A 23095-nucleotide genomic window follows, 5' to 3' on the forward strand; every position below is an offset into this window, starting at 1 on the left:
GAAGGGCCCAGTGGGAGGCTACAGTGTGTGTCCCATCATCGAGGTTGTGGATGCCCAATTCCTGGTGGCAATCAAGGCCAGGCTGGATGTGGCCCTGGGCAGCCTGGTCTAGTGGTTGGTGACCCTGCACATAGCAGGGGGGTTGAAACTAGATGGTCCTTTTCAACCCAGGCCATTCTATGTCTGTGCATGTGGAGGAGCAGTCAGCTGCCCATCTCCTGCTGCCAATTCCCCACTGTGCAGGGGTTGAGGGGCCTAGAGGACTTGTTGCATTAGATGTGCTGCCATGAGTGGCAGGCTGGTGAAAAAATGAATTTGTTTTTCTGATTTTGTTTGTTTGTTTGTTTTTAAGTATGTGGTTTTGCACAGGCTGGACCCAAAGTAAGTATAGAAATATGCAAGGCTGTACTTCAGAAAGTGTGCGTTACCAATTCGGACTTGTACTGCAGGTAGGCACTAGCATGTAAGACAGCAAAGATTACTTTTTAATTCTAGTTTTCTTTTGTTCTCGGGACTTTGATGTTTTGCGAGGTAGTGCTTTTGAACATGTGCATTTGTAACCCAAATGGCAGAAACTCCTTAGTGATTTATAGCTTGATTATAAATATTAACCTGGGGTACATCTTCAGACCGCACAAAGATGATAGCTTGTTACAGAAGTTTATTAGAAAAGACTCACAGAGAAACTTTTCTCAAGGAATATGAATCTGAATCTGAACACAGATCAAGACGTGAGCACAGCCAGATGCAAGATCAGTGTTTGGAGAAGTACACGCTTGCAAAGGGGTTCCCATCCCTGGAGACGGGTCAGGCTGGAAGGGGCTGAGCACCCTGATTAAGCTGTAGGTGTCCCTGTTTGCTGCAGCAGAATTGGACCCGATGATCTTTAAGCGTTCCTTCCAACTCTAATGCTTCTATTATTTTCTGATTTTGATATGCTTCAACTTATAGTCAGCGCAGAGCAGAGGAGCTGAGGGGAGGCCTGATGGCGGCTGCAGCTCCTCACAGGGAGCGGAGGGGCAGCGCTGAGCTCTGCTCTGTGTGACAGCGACAGGGCCCGAGGGAACGGCATGGAGCTGTCAGGGGAGGGGCAGCTGGGGGTGAGGGAAAGGGGCTGCACCACAGGGCTGTGGGCACGGACCCCAGTTCCGGAGTTCAAGGATACCACCCTCAGACACAGGGTTTGAACACCGGGTGGTGCTGTGTGGGGCCAGGAGTTGTGCTCAGTGGTCCTTGTGGCCCTTTCAACTCAGGATCTTTCATGATTTTAAGATTCTGTTAGTAGTGATTTTAAGATTCTGTTAGAATTAGTCTCCTCTTCTGGAGAAGAGGAGGCTCAGGGGAGACCTTATTGCTCTCTATAGCTACCTGAAGGGAGGTTGTAGTGAGCTATGGGGGTTGGCCTCTTCTCTCATGTAACTAGTGACAGAACCAGAGGGAATGGCTTCAAGCAGTGCCAGGGAAGATTTAGGCTGGATGTTAGGAAATACTATTTCTCTGAAAGAGTGGTCAGGCACTGGAATGGGCTGCCCAGGGAGGTGGTGGAGTCATCGACCCTGGAGGTGTTCAAGGAACGTTTAGATTTTGTGTTGAGGGACCTGGTTTAGTGAGTACTACTGGTGTAGGTGGATGGTTGGACTGGATGATCTTGAAGGTCTTTTCCAACCTCGGTGATTCTGCGATTCTGTAGTGTCCGAAATGTTATTCTGTAGGTCTGAAGAGGGCTTGTGGGGCTTTTAAAACTTTTCAGCAAGTCTAATGACGCAAATAGCAAGATATTTAAAAAAAAAAAAATGCCTCCCGTCACTGGTGGTTATGTATGGAGAGACATGACTATGCCTGGTAGAACTTGGTCCACGTTGAACAGTATAAATTCTTAATGTAGTTAAGTCAACACCTTAAGTCAATCCATCAGTGGTGCAATTGGATCTGTTAGCTTCATTACTCTTGCAGTTGCATTGTTTGTACATAGCTGAAATTACAGGACAAACTGAAAAAGGTTAAATTCTAATTAAATGCAAGAAAACCTTTTTCTCCCATGCCACTGGTATGGGTCCTAACAGTGGCCTATGCTTAAGGATTGTATCTGCCAGTCTCAATCATGTTGTGATTTGAGAACTCCGTGTCTCAAGTTCTACTGAAAATTTATGTGAAAATTTAAAAACAAGATTTTAGGTGGCCTCTGCTGTTGTTTCCAAAAGTACCTATAAGGGCAGTCTGAGAATTCTTGTAATTTTTTATGTATAAAGAATTGCCGTTGTGTGATAGTGATAGGACAAGGCGGAGTGGTTTTAGATCAAAAGAGGTGAGATTTAGGTTAGATATTAGGAGGAAATTATTTACTTGGAAGGTGGTGAGGCACTAAGCAGGTTGCACTGTCCCTTCAGGTGCTCAAGGCCAGATTGGATGGGGCCCTGGGCAGCCTGAGCTGGTGGTGGGGTTGGGGCTGGGTGGGCTTTGAGTTCCCTTCCAATTCAAGCCATTTTATGATTCTGTGATTACACATCTCAGCTTTTGTCTGAGACATTTTCTACCACAGACTTCTGCCCTTTGACATGTTACCAATAATGGAAGGTACCTAGCAAACTCACACAGTATGTCTAAGTCATGCCTTCACTGATCTTCTACACTGAATTAGAATTTAGTACTTTGTTTCCATTGTGCCTGATAAGAGATAAACACCTTGATATCTCTACTAGTGTGTGGCTGAACACTCAGATGAAATCACAAGAAGTGCTTTTTAAAATAAAATGTTAAGACTTCTCTTTGAATTTGAAATACAGTGTCTTCTGAAGCATTCTTAGATAAGAGACGTGAAAAGCAATTGAATAAAACCAGAGTGTATACATTTTTTAAGATCTTCCTTTACAGACTATAAATCTTGCTATGTTAGAATTCTGTACCTAAAATTTTAATGTAAATGGACACATGCAAATTTTGTTGACACCCAAAGAAAAAATCCTTTAGGGATCAAGTTATAGCCAAGTACTTCTGATGACATATTTATTGTAACTTAGTGATGCTTTGATTTATTTGAAAAGCGTAAGAAAGCACATGCATGCGGCAAGCTCTGCAAATACAAAAAAATAATACTGTTGTTGTGTTAGTATGATGGTAATGGCACGTGCCTCTGGACACCACATAAACAAATCAAATTGTGTAAGAACAGAGCCTGGATGCAGTTATTCAAGCACGTGCAAGTTATGTGCATGCCAGAAAGAGTGCCTCAGGTGAGAGTCACCTATCCTTAATTGTCTTGTTTGTCCCCAGAAGGCACTGAGGAGTTTCACTGGGTTGGCCAACAACTTGCAGAATGACTGTGCAGCTGCCAGTGCAGCTCAGTGAGAATGCAGCTCTCCATCTGAATACACTGCAGGTATCTTATATGTAGATAGTAAACCATTTACGGCGTATTTAAAATACTGATTTCTTTGCAGTCTGTATCATTTTAAGCACAAAGGTGAGCACAATTTGCATGATCAGACAGTATTTTCAACCAGTTTTTGGAGTTCAGGGCTGACAGAAACTTTAAACCCAGGATATCTAGTATGTGATTTTCTGATTCAGTCAAGGACAACTGACTCAGCTGGCCCCATCTGCTTCCACATACTGACAAAATTATGAAGTTCTACAGTCGCTCTGAGAAAGATTATGGAGAAATGTGTTTTAAAAGCTATTAAGGACATGTTCAAATATCCAGTAAAAATATCATGTCTAAACAAAACATTCAGATACAATGTAATATGTTTATTTTTTGAATCCAAATGGTAAAGGTCCCTTTTTAAACAAAACAACAGAAAAAATAATCAACACAATTCAGAGGGCTTATCTCATTTACCATATTCTTCCCACTCTTCATTTATCATATCACAAAGCAGCAACTTATATTATTAGTGCTTATATAGTGCACTTATATGAGTTTTGATTTATGTATTAAGCTTTAAATACAACGTATATCTATGAGCATAGCCCAGAATACACAACATTACATTTTCAAAGCATATGTTAAAAAAAGGACAATAAATGTATATCCGAGACGGTCAAACTCAAATATTCTGACTTGCCAAACTCTATAACAAGTAACAGTAATTTTAAACTGCATACAAAGCAGAACAGTGCCAACATGCCTCCGGTCTGTGAGCTATGGTAAAATATCAAGCATACATATAAAGAAGAGAAGCAAAAGGAAAATGCCACAAATTCAGAACTAACCTGAGGCACACCTGACTGCGACTGCACAAAGGCAACCCACCTTCCCACTCTATAATGCAAAGAGCCCAACAACAGAAAGCAACTTCTATGCTATAGTAAAGTGAAACATTAACTTTTCCAAATTTTGCCTCTGCATTTTTAAACAACTTGCTCAAAAATGTGAAGATGAACATCTAATTATACTGAACAAATGTACAAACTATAAAGTCAGAGAAGCTCCATAAGATTGCCACTTTTCAACCTTGCATAGTGATAGTTGGCATTGATATTACTACCATAGCTTCGGCAGAAGATATGGAAAAGGAAAATCTTTACTTCTAAGTGATGCACATATGTAACATTTTCTTCACAAAATTCATTTAAACATAGTTTTAATAAAAGGGAAAACAGCTCTAAAAAGAGAAAAAGAGAAAGATAGTGTTCACAAGCTTAGAAATAAAAAAATACAAAACCGGAACATTCCATAAAAAATGAAAATAACCATTCCATCATAACAGCACCTACTTTATCACTAAACAAGCCCCATACATGCAACAAACTAAAACTATTGTATAAGGCTGTCAAATGAAAGGTTTACTTTTTATATAAACAAAGTGTAAAAATAGCAGTAAGTTGCAATTTTCAAATGTAATGCTATGTGAAGATTTTGTGCCCCCAGATTCATTTGGTAGCAATTTCAATATGCGTGTGATATAAAGGTCGTTGACCTAGGAGCCATGGTACAAATACATTGTGCCTAAGACAGTATTGTCATACCTCTGTTCAACTTTAACAGAATTGGAATGCTCAACGACACTACTAAGTTCAGGGATGCTTTCAGCAGTATCCCCAAAACCGTGGTAGTGTCCATAGTGCAAAGTATCTCCGGGGTCTTCCACCCACGAGGGGCGGTTAGAAACGCAGCTACTTGGGCTTCCATTCAGATGGAGAGATCCACACATATCAGTGGGATTATTCATGGCCTTTTCTGGCTCCTCGGTGCCATTACTGGTATGAATTCGATGCCTACCGGGAGAAGTTACTCCAGGAATTATTCCAGTAGGTGTTAATGTTAAACATTCTTCTTGCCTGGTATCCATCCCACTGAGCTGTTGTGCGGCGGTGAAATCCAAATGTCCATTGATGGCACATCCATTTGTCAGTGCATTCAATATGGAGCTACTGCTATTCATATCTGCATTAAGAAATACACCTGTCACCAAAAATTAAGAATAAATCGAAATACAACAAAACGTCTCCACTATACTCCACTGATTTTTAAAATGTTTCCATACACAACTTTGCAAATAAGCCTACCCTTTCTTTATCAGTAACAATATACGCAGTTCATGTTCGTAGGAGCTGGATTGAGGCATGGATTTTAATGTCAAAAATGCAACTATCTTATCTACATTCAATTATATTTCTATTAATCTTTCAAAGACATCGTGAGTTTTTCAGAAATTATTTCCTATAAGTGTAGCAGACTGCATTCTTAACTGTAATGCCCTCTTGGGTTCTAAGGTTGTAAATACACAATAATAGAGTATCTGTGACAGGGTGAAGAGTTGCCTTTTTTAAAATATTATTTTCTGTAGTAATTAGTCTGTGACTCATTTCTTTCTTTTCAGTGGTCATTCTTACAGCACAGAATACACTGAAGTAGGTTGAATAAAGAAATGTTATGCTGGGATGCTAATATAAAATGTGTCAATGTTCTTTTATTTAGAAAGTTCTTCAACTCATCTAGCAGCTTGCTAGATGAGATAGTGAGGTTTATATTAATGAGTTTATAATAACATCTGTACAATCCACATGCAAAAGGCCATACAATAGCAACAGCAGAGTGCACAGAAAACTAAAAAAAGGATTAGTAGTAGGGAACAAAATTCTAAAAATGTGCATGCAAAAAAACAGACAACTGTTTTAAAGCAATTTCTGTTGGATTTAGTAGTTAGTACAATCATTATTATTTCCATCAACAGAATTTCATCAGCATGTCTGAAATGCAATTTTTTTTTTTTTTTTGCAGTGGTACTCAAAAGTACTAGCTCAACAACTAGCAGAATACACTCTGCCTTAAAATGCCCACAGGTAAAGGACATCTAAAATTTATATCTGTATTAGTAAAGAATAGCGAGGCAATGTAGAAACCTACAGGTCTACACAGCTACATTTAAAGATTTTATGTCCCGTTGTTGTTCTTGGATATCTGCACGTATGTTTGTGAATACATAAATGCATAAACCTACGTGCAAAACAGGACTGCTTTTAAGTTGCATTTCCAAATCGAGCCAGTAAGTTCGTCTGCCTGCTGGTAATTTTCCACATTTAAAAACAACTGGATTCCTGTTTAAGTGACACGAGTACCACTGTTTGACAAGGAAGAATCAGAAGCTTTGGTTATTAGTCCATTGCATGGATATGTTTTGAAATATGGATACACCAATACACAAAGCCAAGAAATGTGTTAATTTTGTACCTCACTGTGTATACTAACCGGAGTTTCCTGTTTCATCCCTTCATGACGTCAACAGAACTCACTAACAACAAATTCTGATTGAAAATGAAAAAAAAAACCCCACCCAAACCCATCGAGACACCAAAGCTAATATTTCAGTGATGAAAACGCACAGAAAGAATTTCAGATAGTGTTTATTAACTGAAAAGTGCGAAATTTTAACTGCTTAAAAATAAATCCTTATAGGCTGGCTTTGCCAAGTCAAATTTAATAGAAGTGGCGCTACCCATAGTTAATATGCAAAAGTAGGTAATGAATAATTCTAGTGATAATTATAGAACGTTACTACGCATTAAAAATTAGCACCTATAGTAATAGAGAATATTTATGAATGACAATCATTTTTCCATAAATAAGAACACTTAGTAATTATCACTGGAAAATATCATAATCTACTTTTTAAGAACTGACTGCATATATATGTATATATATTTATTTCTAATATATTAAAATATCTGTCCATTATCATTCCCTTTGGCAAATCTGATTTGTGGTACAAAGCATAAACATTTTAATCACAGAACAAATTAAGGTAAGATATTCATTTCTCATTATAATAATGCACTATCATAGTAACTCCATGCTTTACCTACAAAGTGCATGGAAAAGCTGACCCCAAACAGGTTTTATCAAAGCTCTATGCACACCCTGGGGTTATCAAAAAGCATCGGATTGAGCAGCCCTGAAAAAAAACACCGTTAATATCCACTAATACCTCTAATATTATGACTGTTCCGTGAGGAAGAATCAATGTACAAAGTCCAAACAGCTTTCCGATACGGCAGTTCCAAATTTAGTTCCAAATTAGTTTAAGAACATCAGTATCCAGTCTTTTTTTTTTTTTTTTTTCCCCACTGAAACTCACAAATTTGTTCATAGCAAGATCCTGTGCTTATATTGTCTGAACAAATTTTGAACACATTATGTAGTCTAGACTATTCTTTATAGCATTTGTTAAACTATGCTGCGTACAGTTTAGTTGTAACATATATTATTTTCAAAGCTATATAAGCACTATGATATGTTTCCCTATCAAGTCTTATCAGCAAGTAAAACTATTTAATGGAAACAAAGTGAATCATTTACATTACTTCTGAGTTTCCGTTAACCTGAAATCATAGCAACTAAAAGCAAGGCACAACGTAATACAAGCCTCAGGTTAGAAGTGAAACAGCCACTGTGGATTTCTGTTCATCTGAGAACTGCTATTAAACCTTCTCTTTCACCATTACAATATATTGCATGAAACAGCTAATTTTAGACACCTACTAAAACCCCATGATGTTGGGTGTTACAATACAATAGTTTTCAAGACTCTAGTCAATCATGTGCAAAAGTAAAGAATTAAGTCTTAAAAATAAAATGCGTATTGGTTCTTGCAATGACAAGGCGTTTGCATTGCAGAAACAGTGTATATTTCAATTTCTTTTGGTCCAACAGAACTACTCTCCTGTTGTTTGGTGTCTTCGACCATTTGAATGTTGTTGTAGTTAACAGGAAACTGTCCACTCCCACCTGATACAACAGCAAACTCTCTGTCAACGTGCATATTGTCAGCATCGTCCTCAACTCCTCCATTCATCATTGGTATTAAGCCATCAAAGCTGTAAGCTGATTAAAAAAAGAGGTTTGCTTAGTCACTGGTGCACACTTGAAAACTCAGCCAACAAACAGATGAGTACTTTCACTATTAAAACAAAAGCTTTTTACATACAAATCTAAATTGTTCATGTGTGAAAGCTTCTGACCTTTGGGATAACAAGTGTGAAATAACAAAAGGTGAGTAGCTGCACCTTCATTACTATTCTAAAAAATGCATAATTACCACCGTACTTATCAGACTGCACCTATGTATCACTAGGTGTAAGTTGACTAGAGAGTAATTTAGGTTGCCCAGGTAGCACGCCCTGTGGATATAAGCAGACTCCATCCCAGAGAGCATTCAGTGTCAGTTAGGAATTTTCCCCCTTTGCTCCCAAGTTCCAGCTCCTATTAACTCATGTCCTACTCATGAGATGTTCCAGGGACCATCCAAGAACTGAACATAGATCTCTCCTGGTAAGAGCCAAGAAGCGTCGAGATATGGGAAATGCTTTAATAAGTGAAAAGGGTGTGACTGCACTCTCTCTTATCAGCACCCTCCAATGCACCCCTTCAGTATTAGCCCAACGGACCCTGCACTGTTTTGTTTTTTTTTTTTTGCTGACACACTTTTCTATACTCTGCACACACACCACAATATAGAGGGCTACTTCAGTAGGCTGCAAGTCTTTTGCATTACCTTTGGCACATGGGAAATCTTAGTAAACTACTTGCTTTTAATGAACCTTAAGCAGTTGCCAGGGCTTCAGGGCTCCAGAGTTAACATAGGTCTTAAAGGAGACCAGAGTTCTTAGAGAAGTGAGATTCATATCACCCTAGACCAGGAAGAGACATTTTCTCTGGATACCTAGAGGAATATGGTGTGCAGTTTCATGCTGGCATATGCAAGGGTACAGCCACTCAGCAATCCTCCCCATCTTCATCCCACAAACATAACCCAACAGCAGCTATGTCGAATGCCATGACATGCATGCAGGTCACCTCCTGCACACAGCAAACTAAGTGTGTTGAGCTTGTACAGCACAGTGCAAAAGCCAGTTTGCCAAAGGCCGTGGGCTAGATGGATGAGGAGGAGTGCAACAAACACACAAATGATCAACTGGCCTGGCACACATCATCTTTGCACTTGACTGTGTGACCCAACCGCCTCAGGAATCAAAGAGAGATTTCTGGAACTTACTTCTGAAGAACTGACATAAAATTCAGCTGACGTTTCTAAGTTAAAAGTGGAAATGATTCAGTGTGCATTCTGAATGCAGAGTTGCAACAGAAGCTATCAATGTACATTTGTTTAGCTTCTGGAGCTTGTTCTTGTATTGCATTTGCTTCCATCAGTCACAGAGCATCTTGTGTCAGCACTGCAGAAGCTTGAGGCTGAAGGCTTTTTTAATACTATGTGCCCAATAGCAGACTTGTGTGCAAAAAAAACAAAATCGTGTACATAAAGTTCATCTCCTCTCCAGTTTAGCTATTCCAGATCAAAGGATGAAGCCTGTTTCAGTATTTTTTTTCCCTACTCCACTGCTTACAATCTCATTGTAAATTGTGTATACCGTGCCAAGGCACTGTGTAGGCTTTTCTAAATTGCTGTAATCTGGTCATAACTGCCTGCACTCTCTGGATATCTTGACTCCCATGTGCAAATAAATGGCAATGCTAAAGGCAAATCTGCCTGAATTTGCTCATTTTTTTAAAAAAGGCTAGCTAAGCCCAAAGATGTACTGATGACTCCTCATTACTCACCTTTGTTGTTTACAAGGTGCCTCAAGAAAGGTGACTCATTCTCATTCCCAACAGGCTTTTTACATTACTATGATATTACTGATGTTGATGTCTTTGAAGGCAGACACTGCATCAGAAACTCCAAGTTTGGGTGCATCTCTTAATTACTCTAAAAATCTTCAAGCAAAGGCAGCAGAGTTTCTACCTTGTTTGCAAAGGTGTTAAAAGTCATACTGGTAAAAAAAAAAAAAAAAAACTCAAAAAAAAAAAATCTATTCTGATTGCTTCCCTACTATCTTGGTAATTGGCTAGGAGACCTCGTTCATTGGAACATATTGTACTTGTTTGCTTCATCTCACTTACCCATTACTCCAACTCCTTATGTAGAAAGATAACGCAGATATTGCTATTTCATGGCAACATATCACAGATGGCCCAGTGCCACTCCTGCAGATTCTGGGGGAATGCTACCTACTGACTACATTAGAACAATTTTCTGAAACCAAAGAGCTTGCTGGTTATGAATATCCAGAAGGAATAACTCTTCAAAACTAAAGGTGTGTATCTCTGACTTCAAGCAACGTCTTCTCATACCAGAACATGAATGCACTGAAAACATCATTCCTCAGTTGTTACGTCCATCTGTGTACTGTACTTTCTCAATCCAAGAAACTACTTAAAGACTTTATTCCTTGAAACATAACCTTCCATTTAATTGAATACACGCTCTTCTCCATCAGGAATTTATTTAGTTTGGAACAACTAGATAAAGTGGTATATCTTAGATATGTTTAGCTTCAGAGTAAACACATCCAATCCTCCAATCCCAGGACAGCTGAAATGGTGGCTGGATAGTAAGTACTAAAGCAAATGCTACAGAGTGACAACGTTGTTGTGATTTATTTTATTCATATCAGATTTTAAAATGTTGGTCCATTTCCACTCTCACTACCTGCAGTTAAGCACCAGTTAAGCCCAGCTTTTTTTGGCTCACTGTAAACCACACTTACTAGAACAAAACACAGTTTCATGAAGATGTCTTCAGTGATGGTCTATAGAGTCCCTATTCCATTGCTGGTACAGGAACAAAGGAGGTTTGAGTACAGAATGCTCAATTTGTCTTCAGTATGAGTTTAACAGGATGTCCACAACAAGGCAACAGGATATTCTCTCGCGTTATTCATGCAGTATTTAAGATTTGAAAAAGATTTCTTCATATAGCCACCAAAAATATCTTCAAGGTATTATCCTATCATTGCTGGCAGAGAAAGAAGCAGCATCTTCATCGCACTGGGCTGAATATGAATCCCTCAGATTCATTCCCATCTGATATTCTTGTATAATCTAACAGTTCCCCTTAGAAAACGATCCTGGATATTTAGTGTATGCTCACTTCATGTTACAGACACAATCCATACCAATTCAGAAACCTTTCTGCATCAAATTTATTTCACCCATCTTGCTTAGTAAACCATTTCTGAAGAATGAATCCCAAAATGGAAAATTACCATCGGAACATCTGGGCTTCTTTGTGAATTATGTGGCTCTCCTAAATGAGAAGAAAGCGAGGAAAGCAGAAGCTAATTTCAGCTTCTGCTCTTCTATATGTTATTCTTGGTGTTGTGTAACTACAGTACTCTCTGGGAATAGAAATTTCTGAAGACGTCAAGATGATGACAGGGAGAACTGAGATCATATGACATGTGTACACTCTTCAAAGGATGGAACAACTGTATTTACCTGCTTCTTGTATCAATACTTAATTTAGATATGATGGTGAGTTCGTGAATAACACTCGACATCCACTCTGAAAGGCTTTAAAACGTTTATTTTCCTCTCTCAGCAACAGTATCACCCCATCCCTTTTACCTCTAGGATCTCACCTTCCGTTCTAGCTTTCTTTACTCCAGCAGACTCCACATCTTCAAAGGATCTCTTTCGACTTGTCCCACCACTGAATGGATTGGGACCTGCATTCTGATGACCCCCATTTAAGGTGCCATTGCTATAGTAACAATTCAGATGACAGTTCTGGAGGTTCAAGAGAAACTGGGCACATTCTTGGAAGCCCTGGGTATGTGCAAGGTCTGCTGCTGTCAGGCCACTGGCATTTCTCAAGCTGTACAATACAAAGAAACTGAATTACACTCATTCATCAATCTAGCTCGTTGCTGCTGCTGCCCTTACTATCTATCTGCTGGCGATGAGAGAAAACATACACTTAGTAAATTTCCATTAAGAAATTAGTTATCAATCATAGTTTTATAACTAACTTAACTTTTCTCACATACATCTGTCTTCTAAGCAAAATTTGGGAGACAATACACTTTAAAATAAAATCAATATACTATGTGCTTTAAAAAAAAAGCATCTTCCTATTTAAACTTCTCAGAATGCTTTAATCTAAAATAGTCTGAAGTACCTGGCCTTTATGTAAACTTCAGACTAATTAAAGCCTTGAAATTAACCATCTATGATCTTCTGCAGTTTATTTTGTAATCTATATCTTGAGTAAAAGATCAAATACTTGAAACAAACTTAACATGACTTGGCAATTGTCCATGGCATTCTGGTTTCTAAGGTAACAATAAAATATACACACATAAAGAAAAAAAAGACAAAGATGCTATACTTAGTTATGCTTTGCTTATAGGATTTTTTTTTTTTCTGGTTTGTTTCTTATTTCAAAGTGTGTGACATCATAAGTGTTGGGACTTGCTTTCTTATTTGTATCAAGACTGTTCTCCATGTACAAGAGAAATGACACTGGAATTTGAATACTCTAGAGCACCAAGAATATTATAAATGAGAACAGGTAAGATACACAGACTTATGAAGGTTTAATTTGAAAAAGAGTGCAGTTATCACACGTATTTAAACAAACATACATGTCTGTGCACAGAATACAGAGTAATAAGGAAATGTGAATAAGTGGTGACAAGAGGGCTAAAAATGACAAAAGATGCCAATACGTCTTTCCTAATTTTTCTTCCTCCTTTCCAATATATCAGAAAATTGGATTTGTATCTGGGCTTCAGTAGTTCAGACAAGTTCATTACTTGAAAATTCAGAAACAGACTAGCCACAGAATAAGAATTGAGAGACTGATAAGACCTAATTCCCCTGTTGAAACTCATATGAAACAGAAATCAACTTATTCCAGCTCATGTGAAGAGCACAAAGAACAAAGCTTAGCTTTTCTTCCTAAAATGTTGCAAGCAAACATAACACAATGCAACAAAAACTTCAGGAACATAAACTTGAAAAATAACCATTCTGAACAAAAACAATAGCTCAGTTATTTCTAATCCACCTTATATTTGCTGGCCCCTGTAAGGCACTGAAATAAATTTAGACAAGAGCAAGTGTGCAAGGCTGCATATACCAAATTTTGAGAAAGGTTTGTTTCCCAGAAAAAAAAAAAAAAAAAAGAAGAAATGGAAATGTGATCTGAAGTTTCACCTATTTTATAATGTAATGAACCTACTAAGATTTTTTTCAGATCTCTCCCCTTCCCATATCCTAAAAAGTTTGTCCCTAATAGGTAAAGAAAAACTGGAATACTTTACAATGGGCTGAAGCACACTGGATGCAACATTCTTGATTCTGACAACTTATAACTTTTTCTCTTAAAAATCTGAATTTAACCTATAATTTTCAAAAGAACTTCCTTTGTCAGGAAATCAGGAAAGTGATTGAAAAAAAAATACAAACAAATCAAATAAAAAGATATTACTGGATCTAGATGACTAGAAACTTGCTGGCCAACTGCTACGTAAGAGGAAACAGTTTCTTACTATAAAAAAAATTCATTATAGAAACGAGAATAGAAATTGTTCACTGCACTGACTACACAAGACACAATAAGGAGCTCCATTTCTTATATGCAATCCATCTCTATACCAGTCCTTGATTATAAACTCTAATAATGTAAATTATTAGAAGGAAATCAAAGTAATCAAAGATTAACTTTGATATTAAGAATACTGTATGTGATGTGGACTGCACTGTCAAAATATCAGAAGGATATTCAGAGAGGTAATTACCATACTGGAGTAAGTTTTCAACTACCTCAGTTATTAGAAGGTCTCTAAAGAAATATTTCATTTCTCATAGCTGCTTCTGGAAAGAATTTGAATACATAAAAAGTATTAAAGTAAAGTGAAGATGGGCTGTGAAAGAAAAGCAGTAAAAAACAGCTTTGGACAGCACAAATGGAATACCTCAAAATTTTTTATTTCTTGAAAAACCTTTTTTTCCACCTATCCTCCATTTTTTATAAGTTAAAAATCCCTTCAGTTCTAGCTTTGAGCTGACTATCCCTAATCTTGAAATGGTTGAAGCTCAAAGAAACTCAAAATATACTATCTGATATTCAATCTTCAGGCAAGATATCCCTTTGTTTCTTCTAATCACGCTGCAAATGTGACAGCTCTATTTCACTATTACTCATAATTTAAAACCTAGCAAGGCTTTTTTTTGAAGAAGAAAAAGAAGATACTGCACCTGAGGACACCTGAGGACAGTTTTGTTTCAGGTCTCTTTAAACTAGGCTACCTAGCTAAAATAAGATCAAGGAAATAACTAGCTAGGTAGATTGGTATTTTTCAAAACTATTTTACAAAACAGCTGCCAGCAATGAAAGTATGAAAGGATGGAAGAAGTAATATTAAAGAAAAGAAAATCAAGCTAAGCCTTGTGCACATTATGTGCATTTCACAATTAGTCATCTAGTAAATAGCATTCACTGACTTGGTACTGTATTTTCTAAAGGTTGGTCGAATTTCTATCAAAACAGATATGTTCCAAAAAAGTAACAATGAAAACTACAGTCCTGAAAACATAATTCCACTTATTGGCACTTACTCCACACAGAACTGTGTCCGACACAATTCCGTTGCAGCGCTGACAAACATGAGAAAAAAAACGACTTTACCTTACTGAGGATCAAATACAGTTTTTGGTAGGTTGTTACACAGTTGATGCATTGTACACTTGGAAGGTACATGCATGTTACCATTTCCAAAGAAATTCATGAATTTGAATAAACAAATGAGTCCTGTTATCCTGTTAAGATTACTTAGAAGTATTTCATTTCGCTTTGCAGTTCATTCACTATATCTACGTACTCATATTCCTGCAGATAAATTAGAAGTATGGTGTTATTTACCCTCAACCTTCTTTATGGGCTGAAAGCCAGGCGCTGGAAATGATAAGGACATAATATTTACCTCAAAGCACAGAATGAGATGCTAACTCCAAAGCAAAGTAAGGAAAATACAATTGGAAAGATAGTTTTTCATACTATAAAGTTATTACAAATAGAAAAAATTCACAAGAAAAGTTGAAAGAAATCTGGATACAGGGAAGTAGGGGATCTTGAGGTTCCTTGACAGATTAAATTTAACAACTGAATTACTCTGTAGTGACAAGCGTTTCATAAATGAGCTGAAAATATGCACTATTAATTAAGAGTTAAAGCTCTGACTTTTGTATATACGTTCGTTCACATACCTTACACAGTGCTTAAAAAAAGAAAACACTCTTACAAACCAATTCTTCGTCATCCATCAATTGATGTCCTCAAGGCAGTCTTCAAAACTGACTAATTTTGGCATGAAGGGGACTCTCATTTTAATCTGCTTTTCTCCCTCCAGTTGACATCACAATCAATATCAAACCAACTATAAAGAAGATGCTATTGAAACTGAAATGCTTTTAGAAAAAGGCTGACCACGTGCCTAATTCATTCTTCAAAAGCAAGGGAACAACTATCCTGGCCAAACAGGACTGGTATATAGAAATGTAAAGTTAACTTTCAATTCAGCTTTAGTTTAGGAAGATTTTTTACTAACAATTTAAATGCAGTTGTTGTTTTGAGAAGCTCACTAGAGGAAGGAGAAAAATCTGAGGCAAGCTAGCAGAAAATATGGAAAATAATTCCATCATCATGAGCTACAGAAAAAACAGAAAAAATAACTTGGAATTGCTGAAGTGTACCTTTTTGTAAGAAAGATTTACTTCAAGATAATTAAAAAAAAAAAACTTGCTTTTAGAAGAATCTGTAGAATGAAAAGATGAAGACCTGTTGTTCTTGCTGAACTGAATTATAAATCATACTGAAGTTACATAAAAAGAACTTGATTCTAAGTTGTTCTATATAAACATGTTAAGCTTATTGAAGGAAAAAAGCAAGTACATTTTTATGCATTTTTGATATTTACTACTTGAAATACACCCTCTTCCACTTATAATGTCACATACCTTGAAAAACAAAACAAATTTTTGCTATAAAAGTCAACATTAAATCTCTTTGGAAAAGCATTCATAAATGTAGAAGAAGCTAAATGTATAATTTTTAAATAGTGATCACATCACCTCCAGCTTACTTGTGTTTTTGTTAATGCCATGCGACAATCTAAGAAATAAACCACAGTTTTTGTATATCAATGTAATATCTGTTAAAAATACTGATCTCAATTATCTATTGTTAGTTTACAAATAAAGTAGATAATCGTAAATTAGGGTAAGCAAAGCATGCAAATCTATAGATTCTATATCTGAATTCCTAGATTAGCATTAAAACCAATCACCGCAACAAATACCTCAACAGTATGCCTTGTGTGCAGAAAGGAAGCGATACTGAACATTCAATGCCACAACTGTAAGGTTTTCGGAGAAGCACCTGTGGCAGTTTCAGCAGTTTCTATATGGAATGCTCCCCCTTTCTAGGATTACTTGAAAAAATCAAGTCAATTCGAATTACGTAGCTGTAAAACATTGACATGTGTAGTTTTCACAGTTTCAGAATCTTCTGTTTGATTTAAACGGGCAATGGTGCATAAACAGGAAACTTATAATCATAAGGGATCACATATTTGCAGGCAACAATATGATTAAAAGTTACATTAACATACATAAAGTGCTGTAGCACATTATTCATTATGTAAGCCATTATCATGTGACCACCTTAACAACAAGATACTAAGCCTTTTATGCCTTTAAAGTATTATTACTTGCATCCTGAAACCCATTTGCCAGTTCTTCACTGAAATTTATATAGAATAAATTAAAATTACCAGTCAACCCATGGCTTCAATCACTTTAAATTTAGTAGGCTGTATCTCAAAAGAATTAGTAACTATTCCTATATAAAAATTAGCAGATACAAGGATTAAAACAAAAGGAGAAAGAAAAAAAAAGATCAGAACACGAAAACGCCCACAGTGAGAAAAAAGTTTCCTATAAACACCAGCATACTAGTCTAAAATTTCTACAGCAAAGTGATTTTAGAATACTAAACTTTAACTGTTTTAACCCTTTGGTGTCCAAATACAAAAGTTGCAAAATAGTTTTAAAACTTTTTTCGGATACCAAGATAAAAATATTCTTAACCAAACAGATGTGTGCCATTGCTGGGGACAGCTATAAGAATTCTAAAAATCCATGCTAGAATTACATCTTGGGCGTCTACAAAAGCACAAGTTGGTGCCAAGTTTTTATTTCACAACAAAATGTGGCAGCTGAAATCATTTTAGACCTTTTCAAATCATGGTAGAGATTCTCAGAACATCTTCCAAAATGGTAATGTGGTGAGTATCCTGGAAAGAAGGAAGCTCTTTGTGTAGTCTTTTTTTTTTTTTTTTACCCATCTTAGTCTTACGGTTCACAAAGGATTATGTAGCTACACCTACTGACACAAGAAAGAACTAACTAACCATGGTATACCACATTGGAAATACTACAGTCATCACCATCTGACGGTGATTTACTGCCTCAGTTTCTGGCTTAAGTGCTTTAAGAAAGACCTAAAAGAGTGGACTTCAATTTTCAGTATCTCTTGTGGAAATGTGAATCATTTCCACGTAAATTTTTGCCTGAAGAATATACCACTGCCTGACTTTGCCTGCTAGCAGCAATTAACAGTAGTTTTTAATTTATACTCTACTATGTAAGAGAGAATTCCTAACACAACTCATAAAAGGTACCAAATGAATATGTTAACCCTTAAAATGATATCATGCTTAGAAAAAACAGAAGAGACCTCCACTACTGAAGTGAAAATAAAGGCTTCCTAGGTAACTAGCAACAACACATTTCAAATAAGCATCTTGTTAATACTGTAGCCTCTAAGTCAAAAGACAATACATCCAGACAGTCATGAAAATCAGATCTAACACTGATGTTGCTATTATGTCTCTACAACCAGGATCTCCAATGCTTGCAGTAGGAAAGCATTATAGAAGACCATTAAGGAAAAGTTCAGATCAGACTCTGACTTGAAAAGATCAAGTCTTGTAATGCAGATTCTGAAAGGTGCCTCTGGTAGCAAATACAATCACCTTATTTCTCTTTATATAAATTGAAAGGCAAATACAGCCTGAAATTTGAAAAAGTAAGAAAGCAAGCTTCTTTGAAATGTGCCAAATACTGAAGAAAGTTCAAGAGATTTAGTAGAAAAAGCATGGACTTTTGCTTGGGAAAACTAAAGAGAGAGAAACTCCTTTTAAACAGATATTCTTGTGCCAAAGGGAAGAAAATATCAGGAATGAAAAAACTAATCAGATGGACTTGTTATTTTTCAATAACAGACATGAAGAGAGAAAAATTTTTCAAACTACATGAAATGTTAAATTTTTGTGACTTGACGCTCTCACTCACACAGAAGATTTTTTTTGGATTAAGAAACTACTGATGCACATGGAACATGCACATGGAAGCTTCAAAGGTTCAAATGTTCAATTTACATTGTCTTTCACACTAAGGAAAACTTATCTACCACACACCAGCAACATCTTGCAGAATACATAGAAGGAATTTGTATGAAATGTAAGAGTAACATTCTAGCTAAGTAATAGCTCCCAAAACTCTTCAAAAGGCTCACTAACCCTCCATGCAACGAGATACAACTCATAACCTGTAGCGTAAGTCACACAGCAGTAGAAAATCCTTTCTGACCAACCTGAACATGTTTTGGGCCATGCTGCAATTGTCTATGTTTTTTTTTTTTTTTGTCCAAGTCCAAAGAGACTTGCTGAACTGTGATCAACCAAACTGAAAAGACCCAAAGTTGAATAGCAAACAAAACCCGTATCAACACATTTACAACCAAAAGTTAATTAACTGCAACTTGCTTGCTCTAACAATTCTCCAATCACAAACTCAATCAAAATTTATCAGCAGATCAAACATGCCATTCATCCCCATCATCAGTGTCAAGACTAACCAACAGAACCGATAGGACTGTTGTATTTGGGAACATACCGTATCCTTGTTTCTTCCACTGTGTGTAATACCTCTCCTACCCAAGCTCCTCTTTGTAACGCTGGCCTCTCACCTACTTGCTGTCAGTAATAGTTTATTTTACAGAAAAAAAGACCTGTCTGAAAGGAAGCTGCACAGGAAGGAAAATCACTTCCACTAACAAAAACAAACAAAAAACTAACAACATTGTCAGAAATCTAAGCTACTGAGATTTAAAATTCTTATTAACACATTATTTTTCTTTACCCAGTTCTTTCGCACTGAAGTCAATAAAACCACCATAACTCACAGAGGCTTGTTACTAATGACTAAGCTCTCCTATGAAGCTAGATTATAACCCTCTGTTCTTTCTTCACATTTCAGAAGGGTCACAAAATATCACTGCTTTAATGAAGGATTCAACTTTACTCATAAGAAGTGTAACCTCTTGCACTCCTCCCTATTCCTGAGCTTCCATCAACAACTGCTTCCACTAAGAATAATCCACTGTGAAACTGAACATGAATTATTGAATTTGCTTCAGTTCGAAGTAGCCTGAGCTTGAAAAGTACCCAACAGATTGTATAAATATCAATATACTAATTAACCCATAAGAACTGTCTGTTGAAACACCACCTCACTCTTATTCCTAAACAGTTAGAAGCAGAAGCATTATTTTCAAGATGGGGTTCAAGACCATAAGAAAGTTGATGTTGCTTTTTCTATACTGAATCAATAGGACACCTCTGAATGTACAACAGTGACATAATAATGACTGTTCACATCACACATATTGTAACACCACAAAGAGACTGCAGACATATATTTAAAATTGGGTCGTTGACTAGCTAGGAAAACAAGCACGTGATAAAAAAGTAACAAGTTTCTGCTAAATTTTTAAGAGAGTCGGAAGAAACCCAGAAATATGCAGCCTTACTTTCCAACAAGCACAAATGAACCAAAACCGATGGCTAAAACCTGAGAACAGGCCATAAGAGTTTCCTGAAAAGGAAACTGATAGAAGTAGTAACGAAGTAATAGATGATTTCTACTTTGTTTATTCTCCTGAAATCTACATAGTTCTTCTGCCTGTCTACTAAAGAGGCAGAAGAGATTTTGAAGAAATTTCAGAAAGCAAAGAAGTCTCAGAGTTAACAAGAACAAAAGCTGAGACACTGTAGGAGTAGCCACAATCAAGATTTGAAAAATGTCCTATGACCAGAGCATGGGAAATCAGAACAGAGAAGTATTTCTCAGGGTCTTGCAGCATCCCGTCATGGTACAGCAAAGTGATTTTTCCAAAACCTTTAAGATTTCTGGCAAGAAAATATGAAGATTCCTACCTCAGTATTCAAGTACCTTGATCAACAAAACCCTGGAATGACCTAGTAATCATGTTCAATTGGATGCATCTCAAGTCACACAGAATCACAGAATATCCCAAGTTAGAAGGGACCGACAAGGATCACTGAGCCAACTCCCAGTCTTGGTAGCACAGGGGCTTGTAGAGACGGCTTCTGCAAGAGGAGGCAAGAGGCTGCTTTGTGCCGAACATGGCCTGCTCCAGATGGCTCCAATGGGCCCAGCACAGGCACAGCTGAGCCCGTCCTAATCCAAAAGGTACATCTCTCTATCCCAAAGAAATATTGCATTTGAAACTTCTCTCCTAGCTCCAAACCAATTCACTCTGTAATGCACAACTGTCCAAATTACAGTTCTAGAAGATCTTTTATTCAGAAATATTCAAACTTGCCATACAAGTGAACTGTATGGAAACACAGACATGGAGAGAAACAATTAAGTTCAAATTAGTATAATTAACAGCTGCCTTTGCCTACTTTCTTTTAGTTAATAGCGTCCTGCTTTAATAGCTGATCTTTGTATTTTATTTACATTTTATACATATATATATATACATATATGTGCTGTGACGCTACCTTTGAAACCATTTAACAACCCAGCATTTCAAAAATCACTTAAAAGAGCAAAACAAAACATGGCACCAAGAAGGCTTTTCCTCTTTAAAGAGCTGTGGATACTAATCTGTCACCATAGCAAATACACAGTTAACCATACATAAATTGCATTAATTATGCTGTTTCAGCGAAAATCCAGCAGTTATTATGGATACTTTAAAAAAAAAAATACTATCCACATTAAAAATCATTTACACAGCAAACCTTTTCACTCATATGAGGACATTGTGACCACCTGCTTCCCCCTCTTCAAGGGTCCATGAATACCATAGTTAGTGGAGTAACCATTTTTATGGCTGTAGGACATACTGTGCACAGAATATGCTTCAGCTAAAATGAGAAGGTAAATACCACAAAAAAATCAAAATATTTTCACTAGGGTACAATTATTATTTTTTAATATTACTAAAAAATTTACACAGGAATAGAGTCCCAAATTCTCTCTCATCAATTAGAAAAACAATGCAAAACTTCATGAAATTTAGAGACTGTAGGATATAGTATTTCTCTGTAAAACTAATACACTAACAAGCCTGAAATGACGTAAACTAGAGCAATTCAGGTGAGACAATTATTTTATCCTTACTAGACTATCATCAGTATTCTTCGGCTTCCAACACAACCAAACAAGTGAAGTATATGGGAATAGGGTAGACACCAATATCATAAATTACACTAGTCCAAGTAACTTCATTGTAACAGCAGTGTTTCAATAATTGCTCATTAGTAGAAAATAGCATTTTGCAGATGCTACAAAAATCAGGAAATCAATATAATCATTACAGATATGGGTCCAGTTTTCAAATCCAGGTGACCCAAAATTGAATCATCAGAGAAACACACATCAATTTGGCCTAATTTAACATACTGACACTGAAAACCGCATTCCATGGAATAAAGCTCCAACCCAGTCAGTCAATTAGCTATCTCTCTTAGGTGACAGCAGCAGAATTTCATCCAAGTCCTGTTGCTCTAAATGAGAAAGAAACATGGGTTGCTCCACAAGCCTATTGCATTGGCATCATTGATTTTATGATTTCCTGGATAGAATCTCATACTTCATTTACCTATAGAACCTGTGAGAAGTTTATCCTACTGTAAAGTAGATAGAATTCAAAGTTAGAAAACAGTGAATTCAAATAATTTCTTATTCACTAGAACTGCTATAAAATCTATGTCATTTCTGCTGCCAAGAGCTTTGGTCAAAGGCAAGAAACGCATTCCAAGGTTTTTGACTGTGGCTTGCAGATACGATGTTTAAGCGAGCAAAATCCAAATTACGTAAATTTAAGCTGCAGCCACAAATCCAACCTCAACCATTCATCTCCTATTTTTTAAGGTCCTATGGATATAACAGCTTCTCTTCATTTACATCAGACTCAAGTCACATATTTCATGTTGTTTATGCACTTTCATAACTTCCTTTGACTGGAAACTTTCTAAAAACCACAAGATCGTATGCTAATTGATGATGATAATTAAGGTTTGCTCAATTCCACAGTAAATTTAAATTCAAGTTTATCAGAAAACATCTGGAAGTGAGTACAAAATGGGAATTTATTAATTTATTAATGATTTAATGAACTGGACTATAATTTACCTGACAGCTGCATGAGTTATTTCAGTGTCATTGTCTATGAAGAACATCTTTTCATATAAAATTATTTGTTGATTACTATTAACATAAAAGGTTCTCTATTTCCTGAACGCTCTACGATTCCACTGAAAAAGTTAAAATTTATGGTAGATTTATCAGGGCAGCATTACAAAACAGTAAGATGGAAACCAAAGGGTAAAACAAGGAGTTAACTACATGATTCTTACTTCACTTTCAACTCAA

General features: G+C 36.7%; 1 protein-coding gene across 3 annotated transcripts in view; it reads right to left on the reverse strand.

The window, feature by feature from the left end:
• Positions 1–3726: 3726 nt before the first annotated feature.
• The window catches only part of ANKRD10 (ankyrin repeat domain 10), a 34402-nt gene continuing 15033 nt past the window's right edge, over positions 3727–23095 (reverse strand). For 2 of the 3 annotated variants that reach the window (XM_010728588.3, XM_085215527.1), the window contains exons 4-6: positions 11920–12155; positions 8228–8323; positions 3727–5404 (exon numbers count right to left, since the gene is read on the reverse strand). In XM_010728588.3, coding sequence (XP_010726890.2) covers positions 4920–5404; positions 8228–8323; positions 11920–12155 — 817 coding nt within the window. In that variant the 3' untranslated portion in view covers positions 3727–4919. The remainder of the gene's footprint in view (positions 5405–8227; positions 8324–11919; positions 12156–23095) is intronic. The other variant, XM_010728589.3, reaches the window with a different exon arrangement.

Source organism: Meleagris gallopavo, chromosome 1, assembly GCF_905368555.1.
Source record: "Meleagris gallopavo chromosome 1, MGAL_WU_HG_1.1, whole genome shotgun sequence".
Taxonomy (NCBI): Eukaryota; Metazoa; Chordata; class Aves; order Galliformes; family Phasianidae; genus Meleagris; species Meleagris gallopavo.